The following is a 21,708-nucleotide window of genomic DNA, read 5'->3' on the forward strand; positions in this document are numbered from 1 at the left end:
TGAGGTTCTATTTAAGGTATTTCTTGATTTTACAGGTCTGGAAGTAATCAGGTTGTGGTTTAAAAAGTGCTTTTTATATTTATTAAGGTTATATTTGTTGGACATATATATAGGGCAATCCCTATATATATGTCCTATATTTTTTTTTCTTTTTGCAAGGTGGCAACGCAAGCATCGACATACATTTCATCGACCTAAAACATATTCTATACATATCTATACTGTGTAACCAGTGTGAGGGGTATAAATGGTCTGAAGGTAACAGAGTTTTTTCCCTTAGAGTCATCCAGAAGTGCCCCAGGCTCAGGCAAGGAAAAGTTAAATATCTGTCTGTAAACAATTTTTTTGGTCCCCTGCCCAACACACACACACATATACACTCATCTAGCTACACCGGTATCTTACTGCTGTCCAAATCCTTTCCACCTCGATACATATTTACTCTGTTAGAAATACATGTATCACAGTTTTACTTTTCACTCAGGCAGATCCATCACACTCTATTTGTTTTATTGGTGGTATGAAAGTTGTTCTGTTGGACAGTTGTTTTTATTGCTGCATGTTTTCCTCTGACACCACGTACATGTGTATATTCATAATTGTGCTCTCACAAATAGGGATGTGCCACTCGTTAGATCCTGTTCCTGACACATGCCTAAGCAAACAGATGATTATTTGTCTCATCTGCTGCACTATTTAAACCTCCTGCTATCACCCATCACCCATTCATACAGGCTTGCAGGTATGTATGCATGCTGCTTCACCTACTTTACAGAATTCAGATTATGAGAATATTAAAACTATAACTATATTGGAGAAACATACTGTATTAATGAGTAAATTAATATAAATGTGTCAGTTATGCAGTGACTTTATTAAATATGGTGAAAACTGATCTTCTGTGGTTGCAGAGATGGGGCCGCAGAAATTTCTACTCTGGTTTGGCATCCTGACAGTAGCAGGTAAGCTGATGCCTTTGCTAGTCTTCAGAAACAGTTACACAGATAAATAACGGTTTTGAGGAATGACTATAATATAATTATTCAAGAATTCAAGGATTTAAGGAGATTTTATTGTCATTCACATCACATGTGGCACATAAGGTGGAATAAAATTGTATTCTAATAAATACATTTTAAAATAAATAAATAGAATAAAATAATATATATTCTAATAATATAGAATAAAATAAAATAAAATAAAATAAAATAAAATAGATATTAGGATAGATGAACAAAATATAAAGGAGAGTAGGAAAGTAGCAGCAACATTAAGTCCAAAGTGCAAGTTTGCTAATATTATTATTATAATAATACTATCAGTGCTATTGTGGTAATGTGATAATATGTTTATTTAAATAATAAAAGAATAGAAATATTCATTTTCAAAAGTGGGGGTGTAAAATAGGTGTAAGTACCTGACCTGAGGATTTAATAATTGTGGTTATTTTAGGGTCATTCTGAATGTTTTTGAGTGTTTAAGTGTTTAAAAATTTGAGATTTAAATTATATAATACTTTTTTATACTTATCTGCTAAAACTGCATTTATCATTTACATTTAAAGTGGGCTTTAATTCTATATATTTTTTATTATTACAGTACCAGTCAAAATTACCAAAAAAAAAAAAAAAAATGGACACACCCCCTCTCTTTTTACTTTCTCATTTATTTTCTTTTATTATGTAGATTACTATTGAAGACATCAAACATATGAAGGAACACATATGCAATTATGAAATTATAAGAATTAAGTGTTAAACCAGCCAAAATATGTTTTACACTTTAAAATCTTCAAAATAATCATATTTGATAATATTTGATGCCTGAAAACTGTGCCCACTCCTGACTGATTCTCTTAGTCGGCTTCATAAGTTGTGAAATGGTTCTCCAGCTGTCTGGGTTAAAGGTTTTTATCTCGTGTGTTTGTGAAGGTCAAACACTTTTTTTGTCCACTGCCTGATTGCGAATGTGCTATTTTATAGTTTAAAAAAAATCTTTAACATTATTCTACAATGTTAATGCATGGTTTAATTGTATAATTGAATTAGAATCATTTAATCATTTTCCCTGTGAATGCTGGCAGCTTATGATAAATTAATGGTTGTATAGCACTAAATAAATATACTGTGGGTAAATCACTCTCTTTTTTTGTAATTAATGTTTTATCAATATACTTAACAAGTAAATATATATAGATCACAAAAAAGTCAACAATATGTTCACAGTTCTTCACAGCAAATGTATTACATTTTTTATATTACCAACAATAAAAATAATATTTTACAATAGTATAGTTATAGCTATTGGTATATTCATATTAGAGGAAAATACATACGTATTAAAGCAAACAACAAAAAAAAGCAAACAAAAACAATTAATAAGTAAATAAGCTTAAAAGTCATGTCCATATATTTTGAACAATACGTTTATGATTATAAGAAATGGTCATGACAGGCCTCTTAAATTTGGAGTGCCACAGCAATAACAATTGATATTTATAAATTTATGTATATAAACACAATTTTGAAGCTCAAATAACTAAATTTGTCATGCTCACATTCATTCCATCAATTCTTTCTCATTATCTGTCTCTAAATCCCAAATTTATCAGCTTGTTTAATAAAAAAAACATCAGTTGGTTGGTGGTTTGTTTGGTGGTGCAGTCCTTTTTTAACTGCATTTTAATTTTAATTTAATTTAGAAAAAAATATTTTAAATTCAAGGGACTTCCTGGTTAAATAAAGATTAAACTGCATCCTTCAGATCTGTATGTTGATGGTATGGGTATGGGATTTATTTTTACACTCCTAATAAGCTTGCATTTACAGAGCTTGCATTAAGTGTAGATAACACAACACTTTTTTTCTGTGCATTAAAATAAGTTATATACACTTTGGAAACGTTGAGGGCGTTTGGAGACCTCTACAGGACACTTGGAGAAACTACATGTCCACTTTCTACTGCACTTAATTTTATCAGATCAGGATAAATCCTTCATGTTTGAAAAAAGACATATACAGTAGATAACTATGGAGTGAATTTTGTGCCAAAAGTTTTACGTAAAAAAATAAAATCCACAATCAAAATTTTAAGAATCAAAAGTAAAACATGTATGTTGCAAATTCAAAAGAGAAAAAATATATATCAAATATATATATTTAAATATACTTGGTTATTTTATTATTCTTTGCACTTATTTGAAAATTATTTTAGTTTGGATTTTGCCAGTCTTTGCTTTCATTTTTGGATTTTTTTGGATTTTCTGTGGATTTTCTGTGGATTTTGCTGCTAAAGACTTTTGCTTCTGGAATCTCTCCTTTGCTTCTGCTTCATTTTTTTGGTTCTGATTTTTGGCACACTTTTCACGGGTGGGCGGGGCTTAGAAGAAGGCGTTCCCCTTTAATCTCTATTGGTCACCTACCCTGAACCCTCGTCTGAGACAGACCACGCCCACCCCGCCAGCTTCAAGCGCTCTTCCAAACATGGCGGAGCGAACGGGGTTCAGCTCACAGCAGCACCAGCAGGTACTTTTCCAATTAAATTTCATACAGACGTTATGTTTAATGTTATATTTCTTTTTTAAGTAAGTGTTTAACTCTATTAAGATGCTCATGTTAGCGGGGTGTGCTAAATATCCATGCTTAAATTATACTAGTTAGTTAGTGAACACTAACCTACCTAGTAGTCAGTGAGTTAGCTAGTTTACCTAGGTCATCTGGTCAGTGAGTTAGTGGGTTAGCTAAGCTAGTTAGGTTACCTAGTCAGTGAGTTAGCTAGTTAACCTAGGTTATCTGGTCAGTGAGTTAGCTAGTTAACCTAGGTTATCTGGTCAGCGAGTTAGCTAGCTACTTAACCTAGGTCATCTGGTCAGTGAGTTAGCTAGCTACTTAACCTAGGTCATCTGGTCAGTGAGTTAGTGGGTTAGCTAAGCTAGTTAGGTTACCTAGTCAGTGAGCTAGTGGGTTAGCTAAGCTAGTTATTATGCCCCAGGGTAAAGCCAAGTAAGTGCTGGTTAAGGTTAACTAGCTAACTCACTGACTAGGTAACCTAACTAGCTTAGCTAACCCACTAACCCTGCGTTCACACTGGAAAGCGACAAAGCGACAGGCGACCATTCATTTCCTATGGCAGGGCGTGATTTGTCGCCGCGACACGCGAGAGGCGACAAGCGACAAAGCGACAGAGCGACAAGCGACACGGAGATGAATTTTTCTCAACTTTATGCAAATGAGTTATGACGCGGTGAAGCGACATTCTAACCCGATTGGCTCCTAGCTTTTCTTTGGACCAATCACAAACAAGGCGGTTCGACGTCCTCAAGCTCCTGCTCTCTGAATTTCTAGTTTCTTTCCCGGTTCTTTCTGTTGAACGGGGTGGACCCACATCAGTCTGTGGGAACGGCTGCGTTTCCAGCGCAGTTAAATCACAGAAACGCACAAGAGTCCAGCAAGTTTGGGAGTTATAGCTGGAGAATAAAGTGGCCAAGTGATTCCTTTTTTGTGCCTTTTTTCTTGTCGGAGGCTGGACCATGATAAACGCGGGCGTTGAGCTTGACACGCCCACAAGCGACAAACGCTGGGCGACACAAGCGACTCGTCGCGTTCCAGTGTGAACGCAGGGTAACTCACTGACCAGATGACCTAGGTAAACTAGCTAACTCACCACTGACTAGGTAGGTTAGTGTTCACTAACTAACTAGTATAATTTAAGCATGGATATTTAGCACACCCCGCTAACATGAGCATCTTAATAGAGTTAAACACTTACTTAAAAAAGAAATATAACATTAAACATAACGTCTGTATGAAATTTAATTGGAAAAGTACCTGCTGGTGCTGCTGTGAGCTGAACCCCGTTCGCTCCGCCATGTTTGGAAGAGCGCTTGAAGCTGGCGGGGTGGGCGTGGTCTGTCTCAGACGAGGGTTCAGGGTAGGTGACCAATAGAGATTAAAGGGGAACGCCTTCTTCTAAGCCCCGCCCACCCGTGAAAAGTGTGCCAAAAATCAGAACCAAAAAAATGAAGCAGAAGCAAAGGAGAGATTCCAGAAGCAAAAGTCTTTAGCAGCAAAATCCACAAAAATCCACAGAAAATCCAAAAAAATCCAAAAATGAAAGCAAAGACTGGCAAAATCCAAACTAAAATAATTTTCAAATAAGTGCAAAGAATAATAAAATAACCAAGTATATTTAAATATATATATTTGATATATATTTTTTCTCTTTTGAATTTGCAACATACATGTTTTACTTTTGATTCTTAAAATTTTGATTGTGGATTTTATTTTTTTACGTAAAACTTTTGGCACAAAATTCACTCCATAGATAACGGCAGTGAAATTATAAGGTTTGGAGAAAATAAAATCTTTTAATTCAGATTTGTATTCAGGATATATTTTTTTAAATGAAACTTTATGACTTTTATTATTTAATTACTTTTATTTTGAAAGTTGCAGATTTACTTCAATTATTCAAATATTTTTAATTACAATTCTAATTATTTAACAAATCATATTTTGAAAGTTGCAGATTTACTTTTAATTTTTTTTACTAAAAATACAATTATATAACGACTCATATAGATTTGATTATATTTTATTACAATAAAAAAATATTTTATGACATTTTGAAAGTTTCAGATTTACTCTAAATATTTTAAAATATTTTCTATTGCAATTACAATGAGGTCTTTCATTAACATCAAATATGAAACCTTTTTATGTAATGCTTCAATAGAAATCCTTAAGATTTAGTCATGTTATAACATTCAGAACATTTACAAAAATGACTGTAAAAAAGTACTAGCTGGGCTGTTGCACTAGAATATGTGATGCTGTGATGTATTATATGTATCTGTTTTAGGCCTAATGTAGCTTTGCAAATACACATACTATTTTATTTGTTTAATTCTGATGACTATTTAAACAAGTATAATCAAACAAACACTAAAAGCCTGTATTAAATAAAACCCACTGGTTGTGCCAGTCAGATTACATAGTTAAATATCAAATGGTTGCCACAAGACTCTCATATTTTATTATATGGTCATGAATTCTTATTTATATGTAGAGTATTTTGTATTGAATATGACTATAAACAGTGCTGATCTATTGTAAGACTTGTACAGTGCTGTTGAAAGGTTAGTTTAACCTTTTTTTCTGGGTGATTTTTGCTATATATTGCAGTATTAACTCTTTCAGACCTGAATTATATCCAGTGATGTGAAAAAAATGTAAGAATGCTGTTTTCTGTCTGTAATGCACAGAAAAGAAGACTCTAATATTCTACAATAAAATCTATATAGCAAATAAAAAATATATATATTTAATAGTTTTTTTTTATTTCCATTGCATTGGATGCCTGTGTGCAATATTGTATATTTCATATTGATCTTTTTATTTCATAAACTATACTTAAACATTAAATAAACATGATAAAAAGGGCTCTAAATCACATTAAATTAGTGAAAACTAGCTGTTACTTTTTTCAAAGGCTCTTTTACAACAGTTTTTCCAGTTTTTTTGCAGTGGGTGGGGCCAAGTTACTGTTTCATTGGTTTATAAACTTGTTCATTGTCTGGTTCATTGTCTATTCTGATGGACAGATGCTTTTAAACTGTGTTATTTGCAAAAAAACATTTTAAAATAAACAAAATACATGATGTCTATTGTAATGGATGCAGGGTCTGAAAGGGTTCATTATATTTATGTTAATTCTTTCATTTTAAGACATCTTTATGTCACTCACAGACTGATGTAATAGTATATAGTAATAGTATAACAGATGGATAATTATTAATAATATTTAGACACTGGAGTTGATTCATGTTAATTGGCTTCCATTAATAAAAGCAGTGGAAAATGTTGAAAATTAATAGTCCATATATTATATAATAATAATGTATCATGACAGGCCTCTTAAACTTGGAGTGCCACCACATTAACAATTGATAATCATTAGAATTTTTTTTATATAAGCACAAATTCGAAGCTCTTTTTGTTTTTTGATTATTTCCTCCAGCAGTCAGTGGATGTCCAATCGGCCGGGAGTTCATCACTGCTTTCATGCCCAATCATGTAGCTGGTGATGGTACAGCCAAGCCCACCCTCACCATCACAGCTCAGCAGGCTACAGCTAATGTATTGGTTGAGATCAAGGGCCTGAACTTCAAACAATCACTAAAGATCGAAAAAGGGGCCACCAAATACATCACCTTACCCGCCAATGCCGAGATCTCCCAGGATGGAGTCTCTGCCAAGACAGTGCTAATTACATCAGACACGGACATCACAGTAATGTCCGCTCACATCAAGCCTTTTACTGGAGACTGCAGCGTGATCTTCCCCAACACCCAGCTCGGCAGGAGCCATGTTGCCTTTACCCCAGACGGAGGTCCCATGAAAAAGATTGTGGCCATTGTCAACGGCAAAGACGTGAACACGGTTGACATCCTGCCGTACTCTGACCTGGTGCTTGCAAGCTTGAAACACTTGCAACGAGGGGTTAAATTAACCATAACCTTGAACCCCTATGAAGTTTATCTACTTAGGAGTGATAAAACACTTTCAGGAACCAGAATCGACTCAAAGCTTCCCCTGGCTGTGCTTGGAGGACACGAGTGCCTTAGCATTGATGGCACCTGTGAACACGTCTACGAGCAGCTGGTGCCGGTAGAGTCACTCTCTGATGAGTATCTGGTTCCTGCCATGCACTTGATCGTTGGAACGGACACTGCCCATGTGGTGGCAGCCCAAGACAACACCGACGTGACCGTCTATCACGGACCCACTCCCCAGCACAAGACCCTCAATGCGGGAGAACTCCTGAACATCAGGGTTCAAATGCCCACCATAATCCGGAGCAACAAAAAGATCATGGTCATGTACACCAGTAGCAACACGCCCTTTGACGAGTTCCTGACCAACATCATTCCCGTATCAGGCATGGCCAAATCCTGGACAATCCACCCACAAGATGACTACCAGAGTTTTGCAGTTATCGTCTCTGAGGTGGAGACTAAATCTTTCTTTGGCTTCCTGACGTTGAACGCGTTCCCTGCAAACAAGAAGTATTCCTGGTCAATTAAACCACTCCTACTGCAGAAAGGACCCAAAACCATGTCTGGGGACTCACTTCAGGCCGTCTACGTTTTTGGTGGGAAGATAAGGCACGGCTACAGCACAACAGGAATCTGCAACACACGTAGGAATCTGCAAAATTACTCAACATTTATGCTACATTTTTAAACCTTGGTTTCACATATATTGTATATACAGTAGCTTAAAACTGTTGTATTTTTGTCCTTTCAGCTCCTCTGCCACCTCCACTGCCAGCTGATCCTTGTGAAAATGTGAAATGCAGTGAAAAAGAGCAATGCCAGAAGGGCGTCTGCGTACGCATCGAATCAGCGACATGTTGGGCCATTGGGGATCCTCACTACCAGACATTTGATGGGAAGCGGTTTGATTTTCAGGGCACCTGCACCTACACCATGTCCGCCACCACAAAGAAGGTTTCTGGGCTTGTACCCTTCATTATTCTGGCGAAGAATAATCACAGAGGGAGCAACAGAGTGGCCTATGTGAGGACAGTTTCTGTCAATGTATATGACCAAACGGTGGTTGCCAGCAAGCAAGTGGGCGTGGTTGAGGTAAGGGTATTGAATGAATGAATGTAATGAATGGCTACATAAATGCTTTTGATACTTTATTTTGATTTAGATAAGACAGGGTCACCGGTTGAACAAATATGAGACACCTTGCTTCTGTGCCCTTTCCAGGTGAACGGTGAGATCACCCACCTGCCCATATCTCTAGCCGGAGGGAAGTTACAAGTGGTGCAAAGGGGGTGGAGCGTGTTGATAACCACAAACTTTGGCCTAGAAGTGAAGTACGACTGGAACATGATGCTCTACATCACTGTCCCAAGCACATATTTTGGTGCTCTGGGTGGCCTTTGTGGAAACTACAATGGTGACCGTGCAGATGACCATTCAGATTCCAAGGGAACAAAACTCTCCACCATCCTGGAGTTTGCCAAGAGCTGGAAGGTTGAAGACAACGACTTGTTCTGCCATGATGACTGTGAGGGAAAATGCCTCAGCTGCCCTGCGGAACTTCAAGAAAAGTACACTGAGGAGAAGCACTGTGGTCTTTTGGCAAAACCCAATGGGCCGTTTGGCAACTGCCACAAAGTTGTCGATCCACATATCTATATGGACAACTGTGTCTATGATGTTTGTATCAATAAAGGTATCAGAACCTTCCTCTGTGACAACATGCGAACCTACGCCGAAGCTTGTATGACAGCTGGTGTGAAGATCGACGCAAACTGGAGGGTGCTGTCTGATTGCCGTAAGTGATTCTTTCTGCAAGTATGTTCGTATGTTTGACATCTTTGATGGTATAAGCAAATATGACAGCGTGCTTTGCTAAGCTAGTGTGTAGTATCACTTAAATCAGTTTATTCATGTAAATATTTGTTTGCATGATTCTTTTAACAGCACTTCAATGCCCAGAAAACAGCCATTACGAACCCTGTGGAACGGCCTGTCCTGCCTCTTGCGGGGATCGAGATGCACCAACCAAATGTAAAAGTCCTTGCTTGGAGGGCTGCCAGTGCAATCCAGGCTTTGTCCTGAGTGACAGCAAATGTGTGCCAGTGAAGCAGTGTGGTTGCACCTATGAAGGCCTTTATTACCCTCCCATTGATGCATTCTGGGGTGACAAGTCCTGCACCAAGAAATGCTCCTGTAATCCAGTAACCGGGCAGGTCAAGTGCGCAACCACAAAGTGCAGGCCATCCGAAGTGTGCGACATCCGGAACGGTATAAGAGATTGCTACCCGCAATCCTTTGGGCACTGCCAGGGCGCTGGGGACCCCCACTATAAAACTTTCGATGGCAGGGCTTTTGATTTCCAGGGAACCTGCACTTACTATCTCTCCAAGCTGGTGGATGTGACTGATGCCACACTGACATCCTTCGAGGTTATGGTCAAGAATGAAAACCGAGGCATGAACAAGGCCGTTTCCTACACCAAGACTGTACAGATCAAAGTGTTTGAATACACTATTACAATGAGTAAAGACAACCATGGAAAAGTGATGGTAGGTAACATCTAACAACAAGTCCATTTATCATTAATCATTTATGTTAATTTTTTACTTCGCAGGTAGAACAACTCAAAAGAAGAGTTCATTGGAATTAATTCTTCATGTTTATTATTATTATTATTATTATTATTATTATTATTATTATTATTATTATTATTATTTTCTAAAATTATTTAACTTACAATGTTGCACTAATATTGTAGCATCACAGCAGTAAGGCACATTAATGAGACCAGGCCATGGTCCCCTTAAGCAATCTTAGAAGCTTATTTAAAAGCAGTAGTTCTCATAAAATGGAGGTTCATGGGTGGAGACCCTTATCCATCGTACAACCCAACAACAAGAGGGTTAACACATAAACACATGCACATAAGTATAACCACCACAAACAACAAATAAAACAATTAAAAAAAGAAGAAGAAGAGAGGCGGCACCCTGTGATCTCCTAAGCCCCTCTTTCTTGCTCTTTTGGGTATCATTTTATTGGGACGGCCCATCTTATAAGCCTTGTAGATGCTCGACTGATTTTCAACTATCATTCAACTGCATGTCTATTCAATGCAACTGAACTTAAATTAATAATGAAATTAAAAAAATCTTTATTGAATGTAAACCTACATCCAACTCCAACCCAAACTCTAATCTTAACATTTTAAAGCTGGGTTTATGGTCAGTTGAGCATCTATGAGGCCTCCACAGGCCTTTACAGACCATCCAAATAAAGTTTAGAAACAAAAATGAACATATTTTAATATAACACTTGCTACAGAGAATGCTTTTTTTCATTTTGTTCTTAATACATACATACATACATACACATATAATAATACTGATAAACTAATAATTACACTGTGATTTTCACACTACAGCTTTTACTCTGCATTGGTGGTGAAATTAAAATTTGCCTGTTTTCCTTTGTTTTCAAAGGTTAACGACCTGTTTGTGAATTTGCCATTTGATGGGCACGATGGGCAGCTGTCTATTTTCCGCAGCGGCTTATTTGGGATCGTCAAGACAAACTTTGGCATGACAGTACAGTTCAACTGGGAAAGTCATGTAAGCATCATTCTTCCCAGCACCTACAGTAACAAGGTCGGCGGACTCTGCGGAAACTGGAACGGCAATCCAAAAGACGACCTGACCATGCCCGACAAAACCCTCGCATCCACTGTTATTGCGTTTGGAACCAGCTGGAAAGTCAGAAATGACCCAGGATGCACGGAGGAGTGCCAGGGCAAGAAGTGTCCCAAATGCGATGCTGCCGAGCGGAAGAATAGCGTTTTTACCAAGGCCTGCGGACTTATTACAGACAAAAACGGTCCATTCAAAGGATGCCACGCCAGAGTTGATCCCACCCAGTACTATGAAGATTGTCTGTATGATATGTGCATGTATGGCGGTCATTCTACAGCCCTCTGTAATGCTCTGTCCGCCTACACAGCTGTGTGTCAAACTGCCCTCACCGTCGTGGAGAGCTGGAGAACTGATAACTTCTGCCGTAAGTAACCTAGTCCTAATCTGACCTAATTCTTCTACAGTGTTTATCCAGTGTTTCCTTTAGAACTTTTCATGCCCCAGTTACCAACCATATCCTCCCTGTTTAAACAGGGCAACAACATACAGTATGTTGCTTGAACTCATACAAAAACACATTTTAAATACATTTAGTGTCATATTAATATTTTTCACATCAATTACAAAGGATAAATGACAGTGGATAAATAACTCATTTACAAAATTGTAAAACTTTTCTCATATTAGTACATTATATCTTGATAATTGTTTTCAAGATATGACATTTTTTTTCTAATATATTTCACAATATTTAAATATATACAATATACAGTATATTTAAAAGTTAATTGAATGTTATAATATATAGTAGAGCTGATAAAGCTAAAGCATTAATTCCGCCTTAATCTTCCGCCCCACCCCCGCTCAACATGCAGATTTCATTTACTTACGGTGAAAACGTGATCTGGTCTCTATATAAGACCCAGCTTTCAAATATACTTCTTTTTAATTGAGCTAAACTGCTGATAAGCCGCAGTTTAATCTGATACGTTAACCAGATAATATGCTGTTATGAAAGGCTGAATGCTGTCTTTGCTGCTCCATGCTGTTTACACTCTGAGCTCGGTACATGCAGCCTTCATTGCTAATAGCTGTGACACTCCGAATATACAAGTACATACTAGTATTTTAATAGACACCACTAATATAAAAATAATTGCATTTTTCTTACTTTTCTCGCATTCATTATTTTATTTGCATTTAAATATCCACTATTAAAACTTGTGTTTTAAGAAGAACAAGTGCATTTAATCGCATTTAATCACAAAATATCGTTTATTAGTTATTAATTAAATTAATCGATTGATACTACTAATATGCATGTATTATTTTTTTTACATACAATAATAAGCATTGAAAATGAAAATGTTAATGAATTTGCAAACATTTTTCTTTATTCTTAATTTGACCTCATTCTTGATTTACATTCACATATTAAAATTGTACTGATTTAGATGTGAAACCTGTTAAATTGGAATATTATCAACTTAATCAAAACTAATGTTGGTCCTATATACTGACATGCCTATATACTGTCGTGAGGTTGAACACTGGCCAGTGTGCTCATGACAAGGCGACATGAAATCTCGAAGCTGAAGCGAAAGTGGGTGCTGGATGAATTGGACGTTCCAGGGCATTTAACATTTCTCGATCCACAGTGTGATGTGTGTACTGGATATACATCATAAAAGGCATTATTACCACCCACAGTGGACAGTGCAGTGGGTGGTAATGATCATGACCCCACCTGCATATCAGATTATTACTGAAATACACAGAAATCTTCTACCATGTGCATCTGCTTAACCGGTATAATGATTTTTTTTTTCCACAGCTGCTTCCTGCAAAGCTAACAGCCACTATGACATATGCGGTGCTGGTTGTCCCCAGACTTGCAGTGGTCTCGCTGAGCCCACAGCCTGTGAGGTTGGTCCGTGCATCGAGGGCTGCGTGTGTGACGAGGGCTTTGTTCTGAGCAATGGTGAGTGTGTGGCTATGGAGAGGTGTGGCTGCACCCAAGAAGGCCTGTACTACCATCTGGGCCAGATCTTTTACCCCAAAGATGAGTGCAGTCAAAGATGCACCTGTGGCGACCAAGGAGTTGTCAAGTGCGAAGACAGCTCCTGTGGTCCTAACGAACGGTGCGAGATCCGCGATGGGGTTCACGCCTGCCACCCTGAGGGCAAGGGATCCTGCTCAGTATCTGGCTCTGGTACCTACCACTCATATGATGGCAACCACATCAGCGTCCCAGGGAACTGTGTGTACAGGATGGTGGAGATGGTCCAGATTGTAGACCTGAAGAGGACTCCCTTCAGCGTGTCAGTACAGCAGCTGTCTGCTCTTGGAGAAGTGATAGTCACCAGGAAAGTCAATGTTGTAATAGATGGATACAGTATTGCGCTGCTGCCTGGTCTTCTTTGGGAAATAAGGGTAATTTGTGACTTTTTTTTCAACTAAGTGTTCTACCAAATTGTGCCTCTCTGCTGGAATCTGACTCCCTTCAAGTAGTTCACACACCTGACAGAGTAGAATGAGTATAATTAAACATAACTAAGGTTTATTCTGGGTCTCTGAGTGTTCCAGCGGACTAAGGTGCTGCCACTATGATAGGTAGAGCGCTGGTTTGAATCCTGTTTATGCAGCTTGCCATCAGCTGCCAAATCCCTGAGTGAGCACAATTGGCTAAGCTCTCTCTGGGTGGGTAGATGGTGTTCTTTCTTCTCATCACTCTAGGGTGATGTCGATCAGCACAAGGCTGCATCTGTGAGCTGATGTATCGAAACTAAGTCGCTGCGCTTTCCTCCAAGTGTGCAGTGATGCTACTCGCCAATGCTACATCAGAAGCAGTTAGACAAGAGTTGGTGGCTGACTAGGCATGTGTTAGTCTTCACCCTCCTGGTGTCACTAGTGAAAGGGGAGTCCTAATGAGTGGGTTGAGTTTATTCTACAGTTACAGTAGATCTTTTACAGTTACCATACCTTTTTCTTCTTTTGTTGTTGAACTGATACCAACAGCCTGTCTCTTCTTGTGTTACGAAATCAAAGCCAACCAAAGAAACAAGTGTTTTCACACTGCAAACAAACTGAATCACGATTCAGCAGATTCAGACAAAGACCTCCTTATTTGGTCAAACCAAACTGTGGTCTACTGGACCACTCACATTAAACTAATTACATTTTATTAGCTTTATAAGTTGTCACAATTTGTCTGTCTGCTAAGGTACCATCAATTCAATCCAATTCTGCTGGACCAGATTGGGCTAAACCTGTTCTGTTTTTTCTTGGGCAGGTGGACCAGGTAAAAGCAGTTCTTCCACTGGTTCTTGAAGAAGGCCTGGTGAAGGTCTATCAAAGCGGGGCCTTCATTATTCTGGAAACCAGCTTTGGACTGAAGGTAACCTATGACACTGTGTCCATGGTCACTGTTGAAATCCCGTCCACTTACAAAAAGGCAGTCCGGGGTGTCTGTGGCGACTACAATGGCAATAAGGAGAATGACTTGACCTTGCCAGATGGTACACAGGCAGCCTCTGCTGAAGCATTTGTGCAAGGGTGGATATCGGTTCAGGAGGAAGTAATCTGTCAAACAGGATGTGGCTCCAGTTGCACAATTCCCAACAAGAACAACGAAACAAAAGCAGAGAATGCTTGTAAAATCCTAACTCAGGAAAAGGGTCCATTCACTAACTGCTATTCCAAGGTTTCACCCACACCAATCTACGATGCTTGCGTGAAAGATGTTGCATCAAATCTTGATGATAAGACACTTGTTTGCCGTCATATCCAGAAGTATGTTGCCCAGTGCCAAGACTCCGGCATCTCCATCAGCATCTGGAGGAATGCAACCTTCTGTCGTAAGTAGCATTCTGTGGTTAGCTTCTGTCCTCTTTAAAATATTCTTTTATGTGTGAGTATAACAGATTTGTAATAATATTGTTGGATCACCAGGCCATAGTCCAGTTTGAGTCCAACAGGAAATAGCATTAAAGACTCCCAAACAAACAGTTCAATCATGAAATGATCACTCAATAGTAGAGACCCTTATCCACCCTCCAACCCAACACCCATAGGGCGACTAATGCTCCATCAGCAGAACTGCAACAACCTAAATCCATTTATCTAGAAAAACACATAAACACCCATAGCACCCCCACAGACTCAATGGACATGAAGTGCCCAAATAACCCAATCAAATGCCAGTAATAAAGCCAGGATCATTGGAGAAAACTTTATTTTGAACAGAAAATAGTGTGAATGACCATCAAACAAGCAGTACTTCACTCACAAGACGATGGCTCACCAGTGAAAACCCTTTTTCACTCTCCAACCCAACACCAAAATGGTGAATAATGCTCGATCAGCAGAACTTCCACAACTAAAACCCAAATTAAACTAAGTCCCCCAAATAAACCCCAATAAAGGCCAATAATAAGGCCAGAATCAAACTTTAGTCCAATTGAAGCAAACTTTATTTTGAGTGAAAAATATGTTTTGAATGGCCACAAAACAAGCAGTAGTTCACTCACCAGACAATGGCTCACCAGTGAAGACCCTTATTCAGTCTCTAACTCAACACCAGAAGGGTGATTATTGCTCCATCAGCAGAACTGCCACAACTAAAACTAAGTCGCCCAAAAAACCCCAACAAAGGCCAGTTATAAGGCCAGAATCAAACTTTAGTCCAATTGGAGCAAACTTTATTTTAAACAGGAAATAGTGTGAATGGCCACCAGACAAGCAGTAGTCTCACAAGACGATGGCTCACCAGATTCACTCTCCAACCCAACACCAGTTGGGTTTTATCAGCAGAACCTCCACAACTAATACACATTTAACCAATATAACCTCCCTTTCTCCACCCAAACAACATGATACCCCCAAAATAATCTTAACAAAAACATTGCTTGGAGCTCCATACAAGAATAAACCTCTCCAACTCAGTACCACCACAATATAGACAATATTTGTTGGTACTTTATACAATTTGTGTAAGCCAGTATTTCTTACTTTTTTTCTCTATTTCTTCTTACAGCGATGACATGCCCCGCCAAAAGTCACTACGAGCTCTGTGCAGACACCTGCTCATCCACTTGCGCCAGCCTTACCATGTCACAAACCTGTCCAGTGTGTCTGGAGGGATGCCAGTGTGATGAAGGCTTCGTGTTTGATGGCGGCGAGTGTAAGCCTGTAGATGATTGTGGTTGTCTGGTAAATGGCAGATATTACAAGGTAATGGACTTTGGAAATTTGTAATCTGTTTATAAATGTCACTAATGCAGTCTCACTTCTTAGCAACACAAGTTTGCCACAAAAAAGGGCAAATACGACTTAAAAATATGATTTCTGTGCAGTCTGGAGAGTCGTCAGTCTCTGGAGACTGTGTGGAGGTGTGCTCCTGCAAGGCTGGGCAGTTCACCTGTAAGCCCATGAAATGCTCTGAAGTCGAGGTTTGTCGCAAGATGGATGGCATTCCAGCATGCGTGTTTGGTAAGTCCAGCCCTATTCTTACCCATGTGACTCAATTGTCTATGTATAGTATGTTCAGTGGCTTGCAAAAGTATTCATACCCCTTTTCATATTTTGTCACATTACAACCACAAACATAAATATATTTTATTGGAATTTAATGTGAAAGACCAACACAAAGTGGTATACGATTGTGAATTGAAAAGAACGTTATGCATGATTCAAAATATTTTTTATATACAAATAAATAAATTAAAAAAGTGTGGTGTGCGAAAGTATTCACCCCCCTTTTCTTTGAGTGAAACCAATTGCATTCAGAGATTGCCTGATGACTGCTAATGACTAAAAAGAAAAAAGTCCACCTGTGTGTAATCTAATCTCAGTACAAATACAGCTGCTTAAAGTAAATAAAGTATTGTAGCATCTGGCTGGACGCTGAAAGAAGGACCGAGTAGGAAGTTTAAGTGGCTTTATTGCAAACTTAGAACACAGGTTGCTGTTGGCCGCAACCACGCCAAAAAAAATAACGGAAGGCTAGTGCTAACTCTAGCTCTCACTCTCAGCATACACACTCACGGGCAGCCTCTCACTCACTGCCGGCTCACACACACTCTGAGACCCACGGTTTCCTGCTCTGCCCCTTCCCCTGCTCCCCCCAATCACAAGCCCAGCACAGAACAGAACAGTGAATTAACAGTAAAACAGAACATAAACGCAGATTCGCTACAGTATCTATCTATCTTCGTGGCAGCCTCAAAGGTTGGTTAAGAGAATATCGGGGAGTATCATCATGAACAGTGTCATGAAGTCCAAAGAACACACCATACAGGTCAGGAATAAGGTTGTGGAGAGCGTACGGCACAACTGTAAACCTACTAGGACAAGGCCGTCCACCTAAACTTACAGACCGAACAAGGAGAGCACTGATCAGAGATGCAGCCAAGAGGCCTATAGTGACTCTGGATGAAATGCAGAGATTCACAGCTCAGGTGGGGGAATCTGACTGAGCTTGAGCGGTTTTGCAAAGAGGAATGGGCAAAAATTTAAGTTACTAGATGTGCAAAGTTGGTGGAGACATACCCTAAAAGGCTTGCAGCTGTAACTGCAGCTAACTGTGGTTACACAGAGTATTGATTCAGGGGGGCTGAATATATTTGCACACTGCACTTTCAGTTTTTTATTTGTACAAAAAATAATAAAATTAATTAATATTAAATACAATTTTCTACATTGTTCTAGACCCATGCAAGAATAAAGACTGTCGTGAGAAGGAACAATGTATGGAGAAGGAGGGTAAGGGCATGTGTGTCCCCAAGTCTAAGGCTTCGTGCCGAGCCGTTGGAGACCCTCACTACCAGACATTCGACGGCAGCCTGTTTTCCTTCCAGGGCACCTGCTCCTATGTACTGGCCAAGACATCAGGCGAAGACAAAACCCTCACAAATTTCACCATCATCCACAAGAACGAGCTTGCTCTGGGAGCACGTGGCTCCTACATCAAGTCTGTTATCATAAAGCTCCCAGGTCATGACATAACTGTTATTCACGGAAACCGTAACAAAGTGACAGTAAGTAAAGCTATTATTTTACTGTAGAGTTTAGAATAGGGGTGTAATGGTACAGAAAATTACTTAATATAGCAATCTGCCAAAGTCAGAGCACACCTGGCTCTTAAAGGGAATAGCACATATTTCACGTTATGCCCAAAAAAACTCCCATGATCAATTAAGAGAATTAGTACATGCCTTTTGCAAGCTTCGAGCCTTGTAATGTGTATTTTTTGCATCCTCAGGATATAAAACACACTGCCACGCCCTAAATCAAGCTGCATGGTGCACGGTTGATGTCTCATCTATAGATCGCTAAAATAGGCCTTTAAAATTGTGTACTGTACGCATGGCTTAAGTCAACAGTTCTCACTCCTGCTTCTGGAGAAACATTGCTCTGCGTATTTACAGTATAATCTGACCACCAATGCACCTCATGCTACTGATGACATACTTAAGCCTTTCTTAAGCCCGGGTAAACTGGGAGTGTTAGAGCAGGGAAAACACTGATGTATGCAGGATTGTTTTTTTTTAATCCAGGGCCACTATTAAAATGTTTTATTTCGTTGCATCACTAAATACGATAACCCAAACTCTTTTCCATGCAGTGCATAACTGCCGTGTTCATTAGACTAAATTTCACAAACAAGGACTGTTGAAACAATGTCAGGTAAATTTAGGAATTTTAAGGCAAGAATCATCTTTAGTATAGCACTGGAAGATGCTCAACCAATGAACAACTGGCTGCCACATATCAAGAGGTTATCCTATCCCATTCTAGACAGCAGTCGAATTTTGATCTCACTGTCCATAGACACATTTGACTGCCAAGTGTAAATTAATGTGATTAAAATTGTGTACATCAGAGTACAATCCAGATACAAGTCACATAAAGTGATCAGATGGTAATGGGGTCTATAAAATCCAATAAATTAGGCATGATGTTAAAAACACTTTAAAAAGCTTTTTTTAACCGTAATGATTAGCTATACAGGAGAAGATCTTCCACCAACCTACAACTGCAATCATCCTTAAGCCAAGTATACATGTGCAAGATTGGAAGTGTTGTTCTTTAGTGATGACTCAACACAGATGTATAGCGAAGCATATTTTGGCTTCATTTTCATTAAATGAATGGGAACGGCAACACGGCGTCCATCTTTTTTTACAGTCTCTGAGATAGATAGATAGATAGATAAATAGATAGATAGATAGATAGATAGATAGATAGATAGATAGATAGATAGATAGATAGATAGATAGCTCACTGCCAGGTAGTGGTGTTATCCACTGTGCCATACCACCCAGAATACAGTATATTGGTGTGGTGTTTATTATGTGGTAAAATGTATGCTAAAGCTGAGCAAAGTGGTTCTTTGTCTTTAACAAAGAGCATTGCCTAAAGCACTGGTTTTCTCTTCTGCACCTCCAGGTTGATGGTAAAGAAACCTCTCTCCCGGTGTATCTGGACTCTGGCGCCATCAGTATCGAGCAGTCAGGCCTCCCAGGAGTTCTTAAGACCGATTTTGGCTTGGAGGTCACCTTTGACTGGGGTGAGTTCTTCCTGGTGACGGTGTCCAGCAGCTACTACAAAAACCTGGAGGGCATGTGTGGAAACTACAACGGCGAACCCAGCGACGACTTCGTCACACCAGCTGGAGAAACCACCGACGGCATCACGGAATGGGCCGCGTCCTGGAGCGTTCCCGACAATGACCGCAACTGCTGGCACTTCCCCGCATGCACCGACGAGCAGAAGAAGCTCTACAATGGGCCGAAATACTGCGGCTTGCTGGTGGACCCAACTGGGCCCTTCGCTAATTGCAACGAGACGGTCAGGCTGTCCCAGTTTCCCAACGACTGTCTCTTCTACGCCTGCCTCACTCACGGCAGCCGCATCACCCACTGCAAAGCCCTCACCAGTTACGTAAACTCCTGCCAGCTGGCTAATACAAACGTCTCGCCAGAGTGGAAGCAGATCACTAGATGCCGTAAGTATTAAGCCATAAAACTGAACAAAAAATTGCAATTTTCTGTCATACATTTAAAAAGCTTAAGACCAGCTTTTGCTGAAATCTAACTGTCATTTAAGTCTGTATTTATCAGAACCGAGTCGCTGCGCTTTCCTCCGAGTGTGCTGTAATGCTACTCTGCAAAGCTGCATTAGCAGCAGTTTGAAAAGAGGTGGTTGCTGACTTGACGTGTATAGGAGGAGGCATGTGCTAGTCTTTACCCTACTGGTGATGGGGCATCACTAGTGATAGGGGGAGACCTTATGAGTGGGTTGGGTAATTGGACTTTTAAATTGAGGAGAAAAATGGGAAAAATAAAATATATAAATAAATAAATACCGTAAGAGTTTAGGAATAAATCTACACTGATGGGTGTGGTGGTTCAGGTAAATTTCAAGCCTGTCTCTATCTTGACTACAAAAAATACAGGTGTACCACTTACTGATTAAAACCCTGACAACAGTCAACAGTCAGCCGCCCAATCCTATCTTAGCCATGTAACCTTTTACACCCCCGCTCGTTAAATGCACACAAATATACAAGGTGTAGCATCCAAATCCACAAATTTTACTCAACAATAAACAGAATGAAGAATAAAATAACATTACTGTTCCCTTAAATAAACCGCTGGTGTGTCTTCACAGCGTGAACGCGCAGATCAGTTTCCTCTGCTGAGACGCACAAAGCGCCGTGCTGTTAAGATAAGAACACGCCAAAGTCAGAGCTCACCTGCTTCTTAAACAGAATGACAACTGGCACACTGATTGGTTTATTTCACGTTACACTCCCCAAAAATTTGTGTTTTTGCGTGGTCAGGTTATTTTTTTCTTGTAGATCAGCTAAACCTTCACAATCAACAAAATCAGACCCTATATACTGATCAACTGGCTTAATCAGCTTGGGCTGACTAAGGCTGTTATTCTATCTTCTTTTTAGTAATATATATTTAACAGGATGAACACGTGGCTGTTATTTACTACTAAAGACATTGCATGAAAATTAGCTTACACATTTTAGAAACTCCATCATAATCCAGTGTATAATTGTTCATATTTTAACATCCTTTTCTCTTTTCTATCTCTCTTTTTTACACCAACAGCTTAAAAAGATGTTCTTCTAAAGCCTTTCATCAACGCAAACAGTAAGAATGAGTTTTTTTGAAAAGTAAATAAACACATAAGATACATTATTTATGTCCTTGTATAATTTTTCTGCTGTTATTACTGTTTTACAGATGTAATAAAATATCTATAGACCTGCAAATGAAGAGGAGAGTGTCTGAGTCCTGACGTCTATTAAGATTCACAGAAAACGGCTGTATTTACATTTTTTGTTATTCACCTTCTATCTGTATCCAGTGTCAACAGTTTGACAATTATTCACTTCATCTAAATGCAAGTCATCTAAATATTTCACTGTAAGATTCAACTTTCACTTGTGTTTTCTCTTCTTGTTATTAAATGCCTACAGCAACATTAAAGTTTACTGTGTAATTT

At 39.1% G+C, this 21,708-nt stretch overlaps 1 protein-coding gene across 1 annotated transcript; it reads left to right on the forward strand.

Annotated features, from left to right (window-relative positions):
- The first annotated feature begins 202 nt into the window (after positions 1–202).
- Positions 203–21,692, forward strand: si:dkey-65b12.6 (IgGFc-binding protein). The gene is made up of 15 exons (XM_049467442.1): positions 203–742; positions 912–962; positions 7,018–8,199; positions 8,307–8,647; positions 8,777–9,350; positions 9,500–10,104; positions 11,038–11,608; positions 13,019–13,617; positions 14,477–15,041; positions 16,220–16,416; positions 16,539–16,674; positions 17,893–18,221; positions 19,633–20,191; positions 21,312–21,353; positions 21,447–21,692. Exons 1-14 carry the CDS (start codon positions 652–654, stop codon positions 21,314–21,316), a joined length of 5,805 nt encoding a protein of 1,934 aa, XP_049323399.1. The 5' UTR covers positions 203–651; the 3' UTR covers positions 21,317–21,353; positions 21,447–21,692.
- Positions 21,693–21,708: the final 16 nt, after the last annotated feature.

The sequence above is a fragment of the Astyanax mexicanus genome, chromosome 1 (genome assembly GCF_023375975.1).
Source record: "Astyanax mexicanus isolate ESR-SI-001 chromosome 1, AstMex3_surface, whole genome shotgun sequence".
Lineage (NCBI taxonomy): Eukaryota > Metazoa > Chordata > Actinopteri > Characiformes > Acestrorhamphidae > Astyanax > Astyanax mexicanus.